At 35.0% G+C, this 14161-nt stretch overlaps 1 protein-coding gene across 15 annotated transcripts in view; it reads left to right on the top strand.

The window, feature by feature from the left end:
• The window catches only part of Fubp1 (far upstream element binding protein 1), a 31848-nt gene that overhangs the window by 8395 nt on the left and 9292 nt on the right, over positions 1 to 14161 (top strand). For 11 of the 15 annotated variants that reach the window (XR_006851470.2, XR_006851469.2, XR_006851466.2 and 8 more), the window contains 12 exons: positions 2 to 59; positions 1921 to 2083; positions 2197 to 2295; positions 2404 to 2505; positions 2753 to 2855; positions 3021 to 3121; positions 3457 to 3598; positions 4455 to 4615; positions 6599 to 6750; positions 6835 to 6914; positions 9959 to 10096; positions 12473 to 12547. Coding sequence is in view for 10 of the 15 variants with exons in the window: in XM_046443181.2 (XP_046299137.1) it covers positions 2 to 59; positions 1921 to 2083; positions 2197 to 2295; positions 2404 to 2505; positions 2753 to 2855; positions 3021 to 3121; positions 3457 to 3598; positions 4455 to 4615; positions 6599 to 6750; positions 6835 to 6914; positions 9959 to 10096; positions 12473 to 12547 (1374 nt within the window). In the remaining 5 variants the exon portion in view is untranslated. The remainder of the gene's footprint in view (position 1; positions 60 to 1920; positions 2084 to 2196; positions 2296 to 2403; positions 2506 to 2752; positions 2856 to 3020; positions 3122 to 3456; positions 3599 to 4454; positions 4616 to 6598; positions 6751 to 6834; positions 6915 to 9958; positions 10097 to 12472; positions 12548 to 14161) is intronic. The other 4 variants (XM_046443182.2, XM_046443189.2, XM_046443188.2 and 1 more) reach the window with 1 other exon arrangement.

The following is a 14161-nucleotide window of genomic DNA, read 5'->3' as shown; positions in this document are numbered from 1 at the left end:
GACAGTGGTGGCCTTCCAGAAAGGTCTTGTATGTTAACTGGAACACCTGAATCTGTCCAGTAAGTATGAAAATCTTAAGTCTACTTAGAGTAATAACATGAAGACTCTGAACTTTGTCTTTGCTCTTAAACTGCTTCAACACCATTGTCTTCCTCTCCCCTTTCCTGAAATTTAACTCTTCAAAATTTATACCTCATGTCTTTCTTGATTAGGGTTCACTCTCTGAGCCATGGAACACAGAAAATGACTAAAACCAGTTTTGTATCTACTGCAATCTCTACTTTGGGGCCTGGAGAAAAATACATACAACCACACTGACTGGTGTTACATAAAACTCATAACCATTAAGCTCAACTCAAGTAGATCCACTGCCCATTTCAAATCTTCAGCATCAAACCCCTTCTTTCCCACCGAAGTTCATTTAGCAAGAACATAGAAACAAAATATTAGGAAGTTTTCTACCTCATTTTTCCACTAAAACTTTAACAGTCTTCATTTCTACTCTATATGCACAGTACTCAGATACAGATCTTGCTTATCCTTACAATTCAACTGACTTTCTCCTACATCAGTAGTTTTTTCCTTTTTTAAGGTAATTTCTAATAACAGGTTGAAAGTCTATCCATCTTAACAAAACATCTTTGAAGCCTCACATTATATTTATCTGATTAGCAAAGGTCCCTTAAGAGTTGCTATGCTTAGGTTATCATTTATTCATTTTCATTTTCTCTTGAACTCATCATTCCAACCATTCTGCTGAAATTTCGTTTTTCCAGCATTACAGTGTGCCACCACATCCTTCAGCCTGTCAGCAGTATTTGACACAGTGAACCTCCTTGAAATACTAGATTTATTTGATTTTTGAGGCACCAACTTATCTGCTTTTTCTTAGTGGTTCTGCTTTGTCTTCTAGGCCTTAAAACATGGAAATGCCCTAAAAAATATATCAATGCATGCTCAATAGATGACTTCATTTAGTCTTTTAAATTACATGTGATAAATGAGTTTATATGCCATGAGTTTTATATTTTCCAACATTTTCAGTCCTTTTTCTAAATTATGTCTTCATTCTTTTTTGGTCAATGGATCTTTATTTTATTTATTGATAAGTGGTGCTGAGAATCGAATGTGTAATTCTTACACATTCTAGGCAAGTGCTCTGCCACTGAGCCAGAGCCACAGCCCCAACCCCAACATGTCTTCATTCTTGAGGCCTCCTTTATCTGTTTTGTATGTACATGTGCACATGCTTACATTGTTTTTGTCCTGCTTTGATTTTCTTTATAGCACCTAAGAAATGATGTTATTTATTTGATGTATGCTATTTTTATGGATTTAAATGAAGTAAAGTCAGATTAAGTGAGCAGAATTGTGATTTTAAAGTGTAAATGGGCTGGGATGTATCTCAGTTTAGAGCTTCTGCTTTAATATGCCTTAGGCCTTTGGTTTAATCCCCAGCACCAAAGGAAATTCAGTAATTTAATTTTTTGAGGAATCAGCTAAATTCTGAGATAACTTTAGAATTTGAGCACTTCTTGAAAACTTTTGGACTGTTATCAAAAATAAGTCATATATCTAGAAATTTATTACATAGTGGTGACCCACTTGTAATTCCAGCCATGCAAACGGCTGAGGCAGAAACACTGGTTGCAAATTCAAGGCCAAACTGGGTACCTTAATGAAACAAAAATGGCCAGTTAGGGATGTAGCTCAGTAGTAGAGTCTTACCCAGGTGAAGGAAGTAAACAAAGAATCTAAGTTTTATTGCCAAGTCTCAATCTTGGCTCTTGGGCATTTTATAATTAAAAGTATAGTAAGTAACTTGAAGCATCTATTAGAATAGGATTACTTGATATATGATGTCTCTTTTTGGGTAAGCTTGGGTATGCTAAACTTCATTATTTTATATGAATTTAACAGATCGGCAAAACGGTTACTAGATCAGATTGTTGAAAAAGGAAGACCAGCTCCTGGATTTCATCATGGTGATGGACCTGGAAATGCGGTTCAAGAAATCATGATTCCAGCTAGCAAGGCAGGATTAGTTATTGGAAAGGGAGGAGAGACTATTAAACAACTTCAGGTATGATTATATTGTAAAATGTTAAAGCTTTTAATCTATTTTGAAGCTAGTTTTTTTTTTTTCCTTTTCCTTTCCCCTTTTATTGACTCATAGAATTTTTATTATTTTAATAGGAACGGGCTGGAGTTAAAATGGTTATGATTCAAGATGGGCCTCAGAACACTGGTGCTGATAAGCCTCTTAGGATTACAGGCGACCCATACAAAGTTCAAGTAAACTTCACTTTATCCTTTATTAAGGGGTCGGATGGGTTTAGACACATGAAGAATTAAAATGTTTTAAGACCGGCTTTTTAAGTCATCTATGTTTTTCTACTTTAGCAAGCCAAGGAAATGGTGTTAGAATTAATTCGTGATCAAGGTGGTTTCAGAGAAGTTCGAAATGAGTACGGGTCAAGAATAGGAGGAAATGAAGGGATTGATGTAAGTAAAGAAACCAATCAGAAATGGTTGTATGGTAATATATAAATATAGTAGTGTTTTTCCTGTTTGGGGTTAGATAGCCTTCTTTAACATTTTATCCCTTTTTTACTTTAAACTTTACCAGACTGTGTTCTGTATCTTATTACTGTACTGGATATATATTTGACATATATCGTGTTGTGATTTGATGCAGATTAATTCTGGGGAAATTTCTTTTTATATGTATACTTTGTTTTCTTTACATAAGGTTCCGATTCCAAGATTTGCTGTTGGCATTGTAATAGGAAGAAATGGAGAGATGATCAAAAAAATACAGAATGATGCTGGTGTTCGAATTCAGTTTAAGCCAGGTGAGTACATATATTGAATTTTTTAAGTATTGGTAACAGCTAGTTTGGGGGGGGGGGGGTTGGTGTTTTTTTGGTGATGCTAGGGATTGAACCCAGGGCCTTGTGCATGCAAGGAACAGCTAGTTTTGACATGCATTTAATGTTTAATTTCAATTTGTTTCAAAGATGATGGAACAACACCTGATAGAATAGCACAAATAACAGGACCCCCAGACCGATGTCAACATGCTGCAGAAATTATTACAGACCTTCTTCGAAGTGTTCAGGTTTGATAGAAAGTTAATATTTCATTTTGTTTGCATTGGAGAAGTATTTTCCTTTATATCTGAAAGTGCCCCTTATATTTTGTGTTATAGTCCACTTGATATTACTTTATTAATCACTAGAAAGTGTAAACTGCTTTAAGGGAGTAACCTCTTGGAGCAGAATAAGTATCCTCCCTTAATTCACCCAGTATAAAAAAAAGTTATTGTTTTTGTCAAATTATTTCTGAACCGGTCTCTAAATTTCTGGTTTGATAATAGAGAGTTGGAGAAAATAATTTTGTCATAGAAAAAGAATGTTCATTTCTATGCTGACTTCTTGTCTTTTCCCTCCTTAGGCTGGTAATCCTGGTGGACCTGGACCTGGTGGTCGAGGAAGAGGTAGAGGTCAAGGCAACTGGAACATGGGACCACCTGGTGGACTACAGGAATTTAATTTCATTGTGCCAACCGGGAAGACTGGATTAATAATAGGAAAAGGCAATGTATTAAAATTTTTTTAATATTTAACACACAACAGTTTTTCTGGATAGTATTTCTCATGCTTTTGTAAACAGGTAGCAATAATTTTTCTCTTTGGCTAAATTTTAATAAAATTTCAATAAAATATGTTTATATTAATGTAATAATAAAACAAATGAAGTATTTTATGTATACTTACAGAAAAAGAGTAGGATTTGATATTAATTGGCTCCTAGAGAGAGGGGGACCAGAAACTTATTGGTATAAGAAACTTGACTCATAGAGTGGTTTGGGGATATAGCCCAAACTCTCTTAGTAGAGTGCTTGCCTCGCGTGCATAAGGTCTTAGGTTCAATCCCTGGCACCACCACCCCCCAATTTTTTTTTTCCACAAAAAAAGTGGTTTGAGTGGGTTTCTTTCTTAGTTTACTTTGTTTTTTCCTGAACCACATATTGTTAAAAAGTTTTATGTGGGGCTGGGATTGTGGCTCAGAGATAGAGCTCTAGCCTAACATGCATGAGGTACTGGGTTTGATCCTCAGCACCACGTAAATGTAAAATAAAGATATTGTGTTCACCCATAACTAATAAATAATAATTTTTTTAAAAGTTTTATGTTTAGAAATATGTTAGTTTTTTTGCATTGGTAAGTTATAATACACATTAAAGAGTGTGTAATTTTAAGTGAACTTTAATACAGTTTTAAAACATGAAATGCTTCATGTAATTGAAATGTAGAATAAATGAAAATCCTACTAGAATATTGTCAGGATAGTGCCCCCAAAATTTTTATGGCTATTTAATAGTGACCATTTTGTTTTGAATAGTATGTTTTATATCCTTTGAACCTAAAATTAATATCTTTTGATTTTAGGAGGTGAGACCATAAAAAGCATAAGCCAACAGTCTGGTGCAAGAATAGAACTTCAGAGAAATCCTCCACCTAATGCAGACCCTAATATGAAATTATTTACAATTCGTGGCACTCCACAGCAAATAGACTATGCTCGGCAACTCATAGAAGAAAAGATTGGTGTGAGTATGCTTTAAATTTCTAATTTATGTAAAGCATTAATTCAGATGCATCATAAGAAAGTGTACCATTATACTAATTATACTAAAGTATAGGTTTCTTAATAGAAGGCGTCTGGCAATGGAAATAATTAATAAAATATACAGTTAAAGGTGCTTACCAACCACCTTACAGTTGAGTGTACTCAGATAAGAGATGTATTAGCTACAGATACAGTGTTAGTTTTGGTGAAAAGTTGTGAAACATAGCTGAAGGGAGTTCGTAATGAAAATAAAGTGTTTATAAAGATCCTAAGTATATACCCATGCCTGGTGAGGCAAAAAAAGATAAATTCAGTGGATCTCCCACTTCATAACACAAGGTATAAATTCTGGGTTTTGGATTGGATCGCAATCATACAGGTTTTAGAATGAAGACTATTTGTATTTTTTTAATAAGTTCTATGGTATGGATAAGTGTATTCGTTCTAAAAATGAATAGTTCTGGACTCAGTAATAACAGAGGTTTAATGCCAAAGCAGAAAATGAATAGCACATTATAATTTTTTATTTTACTAACCTAGCAAGTGTGGGTCAAGATTTCTGTTGGATTCATGGAGAAATAGACACTTAGAGAACCTTTTTTGTATAATCAGTTTTTAAATTTTTTTAAGTTATAAAACTGATTATGACTTAACTACATGGATTAAAAATCCCGTGACACATTAACTGTGTGGCCTGAAGAAATTATTCTGTGCCTCAGTTTCCTCCTATAAAATGAAGATAACAGTACCTAGTTCATAGACATGAAGAGATTAAAAATGAGTATGCTTCACTTAAAAATGCCTAGAACTTTGCCCTGTAAAATGTTTCCTTTTTTCTTTCTGTTAACTATTAATTGATGTGAGGGATGATGGCAATTAGAGGCAAGTTAATAAGGGGCTTAAAAGGTCATGAAACTGTTTCCCTGTTTCTTAGTGAGAAAGTTAACTGAAGTAAATTAATACATGTCCAAAAAGTCTCATTTCTTGTTTTTTGTTTTTATATTTTAGTTGTAGCTGGATATAATACCTTTATTTTGTTTTTGTTTATTTCTTTTTATGCTGGGGATCGAACCCGTGGCCTCACATATGCTAGGCAAGCTCTCTACCACTGAGCTACAACCCCAGCCCATGATGAGTTGGTATTAACTGAGAAAGGAGGGTTTTAGGCATTTAAATCAAATGTCTTTCCAAGTTGACTTGTCAAAAAAAGAAATAAGTGGGCTGGGTTGTGGTTCAGTGGTAGAGCGCTTGCCTATCATGTGTGAGGGACTGGGTTCAATTCTCAGCACCACATATAAATAAAGGTCCGTCAGCATCTAAAAAAAATTTTTTAAAGGGGAAGAAATTGGCTAAACTTTAATTATTATCTGGCACAATATGGATATAAAAATTCTGATTTATCAATTGTAAGTGGAATTTTCCTGCTATTTAGAAATGATATTTAAGAAGGAAAAAAGAATTATTGTTCTAAATGGGATTCCAGGTACAGAAATAAAAAGGTTATGTGGCAGATTTTAGTTTGAGAGAGAATTAGTAAACTTCATGTAATTTTATTCACATTATAGAATTTAAACATTTGGGGGGGGGTATATCTCATCAGGATGGTTGTTGATTTAGGGGAGTAAAGATAGAGTAAATGCAGAAAAAAATGTGAATAATTATCTGAGAAGTGTTTGTGATTAATATGGTAAATCAAGTTGCAATGGAGATACAGAACTATCTCAAAAGAATTGATTAGAAACTATATCAGTTCTTGAATTCATTTGTTAGTGCTATTTTTGTGAATTATGTCTCGATATGACAAGTACAAATATTTTGCAATAAGAATGAAGAAAGGAATAAAACTAAAATTTGTTACTGGTATATATAAGAGGACAGAACTGTAAGATTATTTGGCCTTTGTGTTATTTTGACCATCACTCTTTTTCTGAATGTTTTGTGTTATCTTGGTTTTATTTTGCAGGGCCCAGTAAATCCTTTAGGGCCCCCTGTACCCCATGGGCCCCATGGTGTCCCAGGCCCCCATGGGCCTCCTGGGCCTCCAGGGCCTGGAACTCCAATGGGACCATACAACCCTGCACCTTATAATCCTGGACCACCTGGCCCAGCTCCTCAGTAAGTACTACATTTGGTTCTGGACTTTTTCATAAAGATTTTAAGTTTTGGTAAATTGTATTTTCATATTGATTTTCTTTTCAGTGGTCCTCCAGCCCCATATGCTCCTCAGGGGTGGGGAAATGCATATCCACATTGGCAGCAACAGGCTCCTCCTGATCCAGGTAAAGGATAACATTATTTTTGTGTTATCTGTATCTGTCTACTATCCCTTGTTATATTAAGTTTTCTGTTTGACTTCACATTTGCATGCATTGTGTTCACTCTTTACAGAATATTAGGCATTGCTTCTACCACAGTGTATAAGACTGAAATGATTTCCGCTTTCATGAAACTTTTTGGGCTTTCTCTACTTCTAAATTGATAAGAGTGCTAACAGCCAAAAGCTACACAGAAAGAAATACAGTGGCTTTGATTTTAGATACCAGTGTATCAAATGTTTATGGTGTGTTAATTGTAATTTGTCCACAAAAAAATTTTTTTAAATTCCTGTTTATAAGATTATTTAAGGGTCTAATAAAGTGTTAAATACTTGAGCTTTCACTTCCCAGTTCTCAAATAAGCTTACATGAGCTGTCTGTGTTAGTATTCATGATAGGACAACTTAACATAATAATTGCATGCTGGAACTCTAATTATACTTATTTTCTCATTCAAATCTGGATTTTTTTTTAATATGCATTCTAGTCTCTTGATTTTGCCATACCATATAGTTTGCATTTCATATTGGGCAAATAGGCATTCTTCAAAACCACATGTCATTTATAAATGATTTTTTTTTTTTTTTTAACTGCTCTACCTCCTTTTTGAACATTTTCCACTGGAGTAGTTTAAGAGAATGTATCCTGAATTATGGATTTCTTTATGCACAATGTATATTTATTGAAAGAAAAAAATTAACACAATTTATTAAAATGAAATTATTTAATTAAATTTGGTTAAGTATTTTTGTATTTAAATGTGCTCCCTTGTTATAAAATACCTTCATTTTATAGGAAGTTTGCTCTGTGGAATCTGATGACATGACAGTCACCAAAACCACAGTTTCTACTCACTTAAGGAACAAATTCACTTCTAGCATCTGGTTATACAAAGTTGAGTTTGCACAAATGTCCCAAAGCTAAAGAATGTACTCCTAGTGTAAGCAGCACTGTGATTGAAGGATTTACGGGGTACATACAGGTGTAGCATAAAAAAATTATTTGCTCTAGAACAGTCATAGTCCATCTTTTAAAAATTAAAAGCATTTTCTTTGGAACCTATTTGGAATGGTGTGATTACCAAGGAACAAGTCAAGAGTTTGAGCAGATTAAGGGGCACATTTATATATTTTGTCACTGCGTTTCAGGATTATACCTATGAGCACTGTTTTGGGTGAGTAGCATGATTAAAAAAAACAATAGGAGTGAAAAGTGATCTTTGTATCATTGTCTGTTTCCCACATGGAGTAGTAATGAAGTCCACTATAAATATACTATAAGCCCTAATCAGTGAATATGGCTTCCAGCATTGCTTTTGGTACATAAGTAACCCATTTAGCTAAAAGGTGACAGCTAGTTGGCTCACCTCAGGTTTATTAGTTGTTCCTGAGTCTCTGGATTAGATGTTGCTTTTATTAGACTTATAGTACTGTAATATTTTACTGTCAGTATTCTGTAAAATGATCTGTCAACATTTGTGTAGTGGTCGAGAACTTGGACTACAGGATTAAACAAATCTAGAACAGTACTAGTTCTGAAACTTAATGATTGTGGGACATTGAGGAAGCTTTTGAACCCCTCTAAACCCTTTTTCTTACCTACAAAATGATGATAAATGAATGGATGTTATGTTGAATGAATAGTTAGTTTTCAGTACATATTAGATACAGTAACTGTGAGACTGGTTTTCTTTTTATGGTTTACACATGAAGAAGTGTAAGTGTTGCTTGTTAAAGTTTGTTTTATCTGCCTGGCGCTGAGGTGGGAGGATCACTTGAACCCAGGAGTTCGAGACCAACCTGGGCAACTGAACAAGAACCCAGCTCAGAAAAAAAAAGTTTGTTCTATCTTAATTTCTCTATCCAGATATTGTATCAAGTAAAATATTTATATTTATTAGTAGGCATGCAGATAATTACAGTATTCACATATCAAAGTGTGGTACATTGAGCACTTGGGAAAGATTTGGGGGGTGACTAATACAGTATGTTATAATTTTCTTTTTCTAGAAATACTGCCCCTTTTTTCTCAAGTTCCACAGTTGAGAATTGCTGCTGCTTTGGAATAAAGGCTGAACAGATTACTTGTGGATATAGACTCTGGCTAAGGAAATATATTATTATAGATATAAAATAATAAAAAGTATTTATATAACATTTTTAATTTATTACAAAGCACAGAATCAATAAGAGGACTTCTGTTGGCTGACCAAAAGGTTTCAGACTTCACATCACATATCAGTTGATTTATGAGAGGTGAATGAAGATGAGCCAAGTGCAGAGGAGACTTAGGACAAAAGGCCCAATCATGGTGACTTTAGAAAAGTACAAACAATTTGTTGTGGCTAGAACTTGGGTATTAGAGAGGTATTGACAAAAGAGAGATACAGGGCTAGAATAAGAAAGATAGCTAGATTTGTATCATCAAACATGTTGTTGAATGTTGTGCTGTGCTTAAAAGCTTTGAGCATCCTAAAGATTCTAGAGAATGAATACATTTCCATTAGGGCAGTAACATCAAGTTTATGATACCTCCTGTGAAATAGAATGAAATGTGGTTACTCTGTTTCTAAGATTTCTATTTCCTCCTGGAAAACAGGGCAAGACATGAGTCATAGTTCTAAAATAATTGCTTCCTTCTTATACAAATTGCCCCTAGAAATCTTTTTTCCTTTAATCATTTTCCAGATAGAACTGTTGCATTTGAGCTAAACTGGTTTAGAAGAACAAGGGCACAAGATAGTTTTAGATAAAGCATTGGGTTTGAAGCATTGGATCCAAGTTCATGTCTCAATTCTGCTGCTCAAGTAATTTTGTAACCTTGAAAGTCAATCACTGAGTCTCAATTTTCTATAATAGAAGCTAACAAAAATATTAGAAAATTTGAAAGTTTCCATTTACTCTTTATTGTTGATTGAGGGGTTTATTTGTAAGAAAGCTGCATTTATGTAAGAGAGTAAAGAGATGATGGACTTTGGATATAAACCTTGAACCTTGTGTTTATTCCAGCTAAGGCAGGAACGGATCCAAATTCAGCAGCTTGGGCTGCTTATTATGCTCACTATTACCAACAGCAAGCACAGCCACCACCTGCAGCTCCTGCAGGTGCACCAACTACAACCCAGACTAATGGACAAGGTAACTATGGTAACTAAACAATTTATTTTGTATTTAAAAGCCAAAACATTCAAAATTATATATGAAGTGTATCACTGTATAATACGTAACGTTTCTAACATTAAATTCAGTTATAACTTCAGTGCTATAGATTTTGCATTCTTAAATTAAGTTACTTTGAAATAATTTGAAACTTTTCATAAGAACAAAATCAGGAACACACAGATAGCCAAGTTGTTGTTTTATCTCCACCTACTCCATTACCCTCTCATATATGTGTCCATGTTTACTGTCGTCATTTCGTTATAGAGCCCTGAAAATTAGTCTCCCAACGTTAATATATCATTACTGTCCCAATGTGCTGCCTTTATTTAGATTTCACCAATTGTCCTAATACTTTCTCTCCTGATGCAGGATCCCATTTGGTAATATAACACACTCTTCCCAATCTGAAATTGTTCCTCGTTCCTTTTAAATTTTTTTTCCCTCTGTTATATAGTAGAGTGCAGACTTGTGTTTTGTTAAAAGATTGCCAATCTAGGTCCCTTTGACCTTTTCTTTTTTGAGATGGATTCTCGCTGTATTGCCTAGGCAGGTCTTGAAAACCTGGGCTCCAGCGATCCTCCTGCCTCAGCTTCTCAAGTAACTGGGATTACAGGTGTGCACCACTATGCCTGGCCTATTCAATCTTTTCTGTTGACCATAAGGTAATGCTTACTTGACAAGAAAACTCGAGGAACTATGCAGTGATGTTTATACTTTGAACAGGAATCAAAATGTTTAAATCTTCCATATCTGGTGACAGTAAGCTTGACCATTTGGTCATATTGATTGATGTGTGTTAGGTTTTTGGGCCATGATACTACCATTTTTCTCTTAAAATTAATTAGTATTTTCTGGGGGCATTATATTGAGATTATACTGTTCTTTGTCAAACTTCTATCAAACAGCCTTCATTAATAATGTCTGCTTTTAATACTAGCATGGTGATGATAATTTTGATTTTATACTTGTACATTTATTAGTTGATATTTTATCATAAAGAGCTTTCCCTTTTTATCCTATTTAGTTCTTTATATCGATATGGGTTCCTTTTGTATTTTTTTAAATCATTTTTTATTATTTTAATAATCAGATTGTCCTAAATTGGGCCAGTCAGTAGTATCTTCAAGGTGGCTCCTGTATCCTTTTGAAGTGCCTATAATTCTTTAAACACTTTCTTATTTTCTGGCACAATGTTTATTTTATGTTTTCGGGCTCTAGCCATTTCTACAAAGGTTCCTGATTTCCTTTGGTGGAGGGCAGAGGGTATCATAAGTTAAGCTCAGGGGCAGTCTTTATCACTCAGCCACCTCCCCAAACCTTCTTTTTTAATTCTTTGAGACAGGGTTTCATAAAATTGAAGAGGCTGTCCTGGAGCTTGGAATCCTCCTGCCTTGACCTCTGGAGTCTTTGGGATTATAGCCAACACAGCACCATGCCTGGCATGATTTCCCTTTAATGAAGGATGACATTTAGAAACCAAATTGTACGCATATTGCTACTGAGGTGTCATTACATCTAGTTTTTTTCGGCAGACAAAACTAGGAAATATTTGGGCATGGTGGTACACACCTATAATCTCAGCTACTTGGGAAGTTGAGGCTGGAGGCCAGCCTAGGCAGTAAGACCTTGTCTAGGGCTATGGAGTGTAGCTCAGTTCAGTGGTACATCCTGGGTTTAAACCCTAATATCCCTCCCACCCAAAAGAAAAAAAAACAACTAGGAATAGTTCTTTAAAGTGTTTTCCCTTTTCATATTTAAAAATGGTAAGGGCTTGGGCTGTGCAGCTCAGCGGCAAAGCACCTAAGTTTAATCTATGAGTGCCCCTGAGTTTAATCTGTGATACCCCCTGCTCTCATACCTGCATGTGTGAGGCACTGGGTTCGATCCTTAGCACTGCATATAAAACTAAACAAGTAAAGGCATGCTGTCCATCTACAACTTTAAAAAATTTTTTTTCCTATATGGTGAGAATCGGGTATCCTCGATGTATTTTCTTATTTGACGTCAGTTTGCGCATATATATATATATAATAACCAGTGTTATCTGTCCAATATCTCAATCTTACACCATCTTCTGTTGTATATGTGTGTGTTTGCGCGCTTGTGTGTGTGGTGATTAAATGCAGGGCTTTGTCCTCGCAAGGCCAGCACTCCTACCACCTGGGCTATATCTCTAGCCCCATCATCTTCTGTCTTTGGCACTAGCAGGGACAACGCCACTATCACACAGCAACTCCCTTCTACCTCACTGCTCCATCATAGTCCACTGCCAATTCCTACACTCCAAGAAGCAGAAGGAAAGGCTCAAAATAGCCTTTAAAAACTTTTAATCTTACTTTTTTGTTGTTTTTCTTTAACAAGGAGATCAGCAAAATCCAGCTCCAGCTGGACAGGTTGATTATACCAAGGCTTGGGAAGAGTACTACAAGAAAATGGGTATGTTGTGTATATTTAAATATATATGTGTGTGTGTGTGTGTGTCCTTATAATTTTGATTCATTAATTATTGTAATATTGAGGGAATAATTACCAAAATTACATTATAAAATAACTGGATCTTCAGCCACTACAAATAATTCTTACATTTGGTCTGGGTTTGCAGCATAGTGGTAGAGCACTTGCCTAACATGCAAAATCATGAGTTCAATCCCCAGCACCACACAAACAAAAATAAATCTTAAAATCTGTAGTTATTAACAAGGAAATGCATTTGTTAATCAGTTTTTATTTGTAACTGGAATTTTTCTCACTGGCATATATGACTTTGAATATTGCTGAACTTTTGTCAAAGGCCAGTTAACCTTTATAACTAGCATAAATGATATGAAGTTATATTTCTGAGCACCAAGCAGAAGTTGGTTGTGTGTGCTATCATTTTTGCTGCAAAATAGCAGGTAAGGTCTGAGGAAGTTCAGGGAAGAATACTTGATTAGCATGTACAAGGTCCTAGGTTTGATCCCAGCACCACCACCCAATAAACAGTAAACCAGGTAAGAAGTAACCTACAGAGAAGGGAATTACTTAAATAACACTGGTATGTATGAAAAAGGGAAAATAAGTCACCTAGAAAAAAACTTTTTCCTTCAATAACTATAGCTTACATAAAGCCATATGCCTAGCATAGTGGTACATATTGAGAGTGCATTTAGAGCATAGGAGCTAGGAGACCTGATCTAAAAGGATACGATTGTTAGTCAAATGAAATGATATATTTGAAAAATCAAACTGCCATGCAAAGGAAAAGAGCTTTCTCTTCACTAACAGTTCACTTGTACAGATTGAGATAGAATCTGAATTTTACTTCACAAGTCCCAAACCTATTTCACAAATTTTATGTTTTTAGGGACCATTTAGAACCTGGTACTATACTTCTAGACTGTTGTTTTTCAGATGCTTTGGCTTATAATTCTTTTTAAAGTAACATACCATTACCACAGTCAGTTATCAAAAATGAAAGTCACAAATGAAAGCTAAACAGATAAATTTGCCCATCCTTCACTGGCACAGAAAAAGGTAGAATTTTGTTGTAAGATAGTCTACTTGTGGTTTTAAGTATAAATTTCAGTGTTTTCTAAAGATTTCTGCAAAGCTAATTCTTGGTTAGTTGTTTGGTTTGGTTTTGTGGTACTAGGGATTGAATGTAGGCCCTTATGCTGGCTAGGCAAGCCCTCTACCATTGAGCTACCTATCCAGCCCTTTTGAAAATTTTTTTGTTTTTGAGGCAGGGTCTCAGTATATTGCCAATTAACCTCAAATTTACAGTCCTCTGTTTGCTTCAGCCCCAAAGTCAGTGAGATTAAAGATGTAGGCCACCAGGCTTGGCTGATTGCTGTTTAAGGAAGATTAATTTTTCCAGTTACAATGACCTTGAAAAGAGTGTCATGCTGTGTATCATTCCTAAGGATTTCTCAGATTTATTAATTTTGTTTTTGTGACCTAGCTTAGCTTAGACACATCTACAGCAACTGCATTAAGAAGTTGTTTAACTTTAATCCTAAATAATATACTCTTCTTAGTGTGACCACATAATTTATTATGTGAATGGGCATG

Source organism: Marmota monax, unplaced genomic scaffold (assembly GCF_021218885.2).
Source record: "Marmota monax isolate L192 unplaced genomic scaffold, Marmota_monax_Labrador192_F-V1.1 WCK01_AAM20220418_F8-fsc00046, whole genome shotgun sequence".
Classification (NCBI taxonomy): Eukaryota; Metazoa; Chordata; class Mammalia; order Rodentia; family Sciuridae; genus Marmota; species Marmota monax.
The sequence above is the reverse complement of the archived record's forward strand: the minus strand, read 5'-3'. Positions and strand labels throughout refer to the sequence as shown.